The sequence below is a fragment of the Rhizophagus irregularis genome, chromosome 29 (assembly GCF_026210795.1).
Source record: "Rhizophagus irregularis chromosome 29, complete sequence".
NCBI classification, from domain to species: Eukaryota; Fungi; Glomeromycota; class Glomeromycetes; order Glomerales; family Glomeraceae; genus Rhizophagus; species Rhizophagus irregularis.
The window spans coordinates 1,636,952-1,639,185 of NC_089457.1; the positions used below are offsets into that span (position 1 = coordinate 1,636,952).

Genomic DNA, 2,234 nt, shown 5'->3' on the forward strand with positions numbered 1-2,234 from the left:
TAGTATTATCAATCAGACTTTGAACTTAAAAATTAAACAGTATTAACAAAAATTCTTGCAAATTTTTAATAATTGTGATTTTACATCAGTGAGTTTTTGGGTAGTATATATTAGTGGATACTAGTATTGTTTGATGCTTTAAAGTGTAGAAAAACTTACGTCAAATAAATAAAAACTGGCAAAAAAATCAGATAGCCAATTTTTGGCTATATTTGTCCGATTTGTAATTTTTTGTAGCTGATTTTTTAGTACGAATTGACAAAAATTGGATATGCCAATTTTTAAATTGCATATTCAAATCGGATTGCTGATTTTAGCTATATTTGTCTGATTTGTGACTTTTTACAACCGTATTACCAATTCTTAACTACATTTTTCAGTTTTTTCACTATACAAAAAAATTGTATATACTGTACATTATGAAATATATATTTTTATAAAAAATTATATTGTAATATTGAATTAAATTTTAAAAAATATTTTATTAAGCAATATTAAATAAAAAACTAATCTTAAATAATTAAATTTTAAACAAAATACATTTAAGAATATAAATTTACTTGTAATTCAATGTAATATGCACAATTATAAAAATTAATAATTCCACAAATATTAACTGTACCTTCATTAAAATAAATATTCAAGTAGATTCTAAGCTGCTGAACAATTTTCAATTAATAAATGAAGTCGATTTGCTTTGGCTAAAGTGCTCAAAATACGCTCTGAATTGACAAAATGGAAAAAATAAAATTCGTGAATGAGTACCGTTGTGAAAATCGTGAATAACTCATCAAGTATTAACTGTACCTTCGTAAAAATTAATATCCAAGTAGATATTGACATGCTGAACAACTTTTAATTAATATAAGAAGTCGATTTACTTTGGCTAAAGTGCTCAAAATACGCTCTGAAGTGACAAAATAGAAAAAATAAAATTCGTGAATGAGTACCGTTGTGAAAATCGTGAATAACTCATCAAGTATTAACTGTACCTTCGTAAAAATTAATATCCAAGTAGATTTTGACATGATGAACAACTTTCAATTAATATAAGAAGTCGATTTACTTTGGCTAAAGTGCTCAAAATACGCTCTGAAGTGACAAAACGGAAAAAAATAAAATTTGTGAATGAGTACCGTTGTGAAAATCGTGAATAACTCATAAAGTATTAACTGTACCTTCGTGAAAATTAATATTCAAGTAGATTTTGACATGCTGAACAACATTCTATTAATATAAAAAGTTAGTTTACTTTGGATAAAGTGCTCAAAATACGCTCTGAAGTGACAAAACAGAAAAAAATAAAATTCGTGAATGAGTACCGTTGTGAAAATCGTGAATAACTCATCAAGTATTAACTGTACCTTCGTGAAAATTAATATTCAAGTAGATTTTGACATGCTAAACAACTTACAATTAATATAAGAAGTTGATTTACTTTGGCTAAAGATCTCAAAATACGTTCTGAAGGTAAAAAAATTTGTAACTTAATACTACTGTATTATATAAAAAATGTAAATAATTCCAAAAATATTAACTGTACTTTTATGAAGATTAATATCTTAACAGTTTTAAACTTACTGAACTACTTTTAATTAAAAGAATAAGATTTACTTTAACCAAAATGCTCAAACCATACTTTGAAATATGTGTAAAAAAAATATAATATTTGTTTATATTTTAAATTATGAGTTATTTAATTTAAATGTGTTTATATTTAAGAAAAAAAATATTTTAATTCTATTTTATAAAGTATTTAAAAAGTATTTTAGTAAAGTTTTTGAGGCAAAAAAATAATTATAACTGAAATAAAAAAAAAAAAATCTAAGTTAATAAATAAATATTAAACCGTAATACATAATCACATGTTATATATTAAAATTAGAAATTTTATATTAAAATTGAAAAATCCTACTACAAATAGCCAAAAATCGGCAATTTCATGTTAAAAATCAGAAATATTATATTAAAATCAAAAATATTTATTAAAATCGGAAATATTATATTAAAATTGCCAAAAAATCAGATAGCCATATTAAAACGGGCAAAAATCTGATTTTTATTTATTTGACCTGTGTATATCTGTAGAAAATACGTTATAAACGTATGAATTTTAATATACTGTAGAATAATACGTATACCGTATCCTTCATTTACAATATTTTTGTGAACCGTATACAAAATACTGATATACAGTAGAAATGGTATACGTTATAGACGTATGAATTTAATAT

The 2,234-nt window shown here is 23.2% G+C and overlaps 1 protein-coding gene across 1 annotated transcript; it reads right to left on the reverse strand.

Annotated features, from left to right (window-relative positions):
• Positions 1 to 651: 651 nt before the first annotated feature.
• Positions 652 to 1,637, reverse strand: OCT59_019702 (uncharacterized protein; the record flags this gene model as incomplete). Its single annotated transcript, XM_066143724.1, has 6 exons — positions 652 to 722; positions 808 to 852; positions 1,039 to 1,092; positions 1,179 to 1,227; positions 1,323 to 1,364; positions 1,635 to 1,637. The coding sequence occupies 6 exons, from the start codon at positions 1,635 to 1,637 to the stop codon at positions 652 to 654; spliced, it is 264 nt and encodes an 87-aa protein (XP_066005447.1).
• Positions 1,638 to 2,234: the final 597 nt, after the last annotated feature.